The sequence below is a fragment of the Hyperolius riggenbachi genome, chromosome 9, assembly GCF_040937935.1.
Source record: "Hyperolius riggenbachi isolate aHypRig1 chromosome 9, aHypRig1.pri, whole genome shotgun sequence".
Classification (NCBI taxonomy): domain Eukaryota; kingdom Metazoa; phylum Chordata; class Amphibia; order Anura; family Hyperoliidae; genus Hyperolius; species Hyperolius riggenbachi.
The window spans coordinates 105,447,711-105,449,838 of record NC_090654.1 but is presented as its reverse complement, the minus strand read 5'-3'; the positions used below and the strand labels follow the sequence as shown (position 1 = coordinate 105,449,838).

The 2,128-nt window shown below is 34.1% G+C and overlaps 1 protein-coding gene across 1 annotated transcript; it reads right to left on the bottom strand.

The window, feature by feature from the left end:
• Nucleotides 1-543: 543 nt before the first annotated feature.
• Nucleotides 544-1,491, bottom strand: LOC137533505 (olfactory receptor 5V1-like). Its single transcript, XM_068254882.1, has one exon. The coding sequence runs from the start codon at nucleotides 1,489-1,491 to the stop codon at nucleotides 544-546; it is 948 nt and encodes a 315-aa protein (XP_068110983.1).
• Nucleotides 1,492-2,128: the final 637 nt, after the last annotated feature.

Below are 2,128 nucleotides of genomic sequence, written 5' to 3'. Positions count from 1 at the left end.
AATTTTTATTTGGTGTGCACTGGAAGAGAGGTAGTCTTATACGGCGAGTATATCCCGAACTCTATATTTTAACTGGAAAAGCTGAGAGGTCGTCTTATACACCCAGTAGTCTTATACTCTGGAATATACGGTAATTATTGGTCTGGCAGCATGATAAGAAGCCGGAAACCAGAGACAACACTAAAACACATAAGACAGGAAAGACAGCTTTTCCCATTCATCCTGGCAGTACTTAATATCACCTCTGATTCACCTAGGAATAAACTAAGTGGCATTGTCACTGGACAAAATATAAATGTGTCTAGATGTTAATCCTCATTGTGTCATATTCTAAAACTGAGATATGAATTTCTGAAAAAAAAGTGCTCACGAAAACTTACTGCAAGATCCTTGGCTGACTTAAAAATTTATATTAAAAATGGAAAAACAGTAAAGTATTGACAAAAACAGTAAAAGCGCTAAATTAAATGAAAATACAAAAAACAAATACAGTATTTGTATTTTATTCTGTACCACAATTCAAGGAGTTTGGTCACAGCCTTTCTATGTATATTCACTTTTGCAACATTTTAGCTTGAACGGGTTGCCTTTATGAATGGCTTCTTTCACATCCTTATTTCTTAAGGTATAAATAAAAGGATTTAACATTGGAGTGACAATATTATATATAAGGGCAAAAAACTTGTCATTATGGCTGTTTGTTGGCTTCAGATAAATTATGATTGCTGAGCAATATAAGAGGCAGGCAACAGTGAGATGAGAAGAACAAGTGGAGAATGCTTTGTGTTTATGTTCCACACTTTTGATCCTGATAATGGTAATGATTATGTGAGTGTAGAGCCCGATGATAAGTATAAAAGAAGTCAAGCTTGAAAAAACAGCAACAGTTATGTTCACGACTAAGTTATTGACTAAAGGACTAGAACACGCCAAGCTCTGTAAAGGAAATAAGTCACAGAAATAATGGTTGATTTCATTGGGTCCACAAAAGTTCTGTTGAGCTGTCAAGACTGTGGGAATCAAAGTAATGACAAAACCAATCATAAAAGGCAAACTCGCTAAAGCAATACAAATTACATTATTCATGATTGTAGCATACCTTAAGGGATGATTAATTGCTAAATCTCTGTCAAAGGCCATGACTGCAAGCATATAACATTCTGTTATTCCAAGTGCGCCAAAGACATATAACTGCACAAAACAGTTCATAAAGGAGATCCTTCTGTCGTCCGCAATCAAACTGGCAAGGAGTTTTGGAATTGTGGCAGATACAAAAGAGATTTCCAACGCTGCGAATACACTAATGAAAAAATACATTGGAGAGTGGAGTGAAGGCCCTTTTTTAACAAGGATGATTACAGCAACGTTACCCATGATGGTTATCAAATACATTGGTAATACTAGAACAAAGATTAGGACTTGTAGCTGCTTGAAACTGTAAAATGACAGCAAAATAAATTCTTTCACCGTTGTTTTGTTTGCTAGTTCCATTGCTCATAATGTGAAGTTCTAAGAAGATCAGAAATAACAAACGTTGCTTCAAAATTGCATTAGTAAACACTGTCATAACTAAAATAGTCAACAGTGACATTTGTTATTCAACTATAGAAGCACAGAGAAAACTCCCTAGATAAAGGAAGGTGACTTTTTTATTATTATTATTATTATTATTATTATTATTATTATATATCAGCAATGCATCATTTTTTTTAAATAAAAAAGAAGTGAAATGCTGAGTGCTGGAGTCCATACCTGCTTTTTCTGGACAATATTGGTCTGTGGAAGTTAATAAACAAAGACTGTGCTTTTTTCATTTTCTTGTAGCCCTCTAGCTAATTAATATTAACAAGGAAAATAATATACACAGTAACAATACATAACAAAGTTTACTATGCACAAATGCAGCCACTTAAACAGTAACCAGTACAAAATGGCTTGTGTAGAAATGGTATGCTATTTTCTTTCTATAGTGGTATAACTCTTTAAGGTTAATACCTCAAAGCATTACCTAAGAGTAAAGATTTAACAAAGACTGAGGGCTACAATACAATGGGTATTAGAGAATATGTTTTTTAGCATGTGATCTGCTCATGTCAGCTCATCTGGCAACAACCTTACTTTCCAGTTC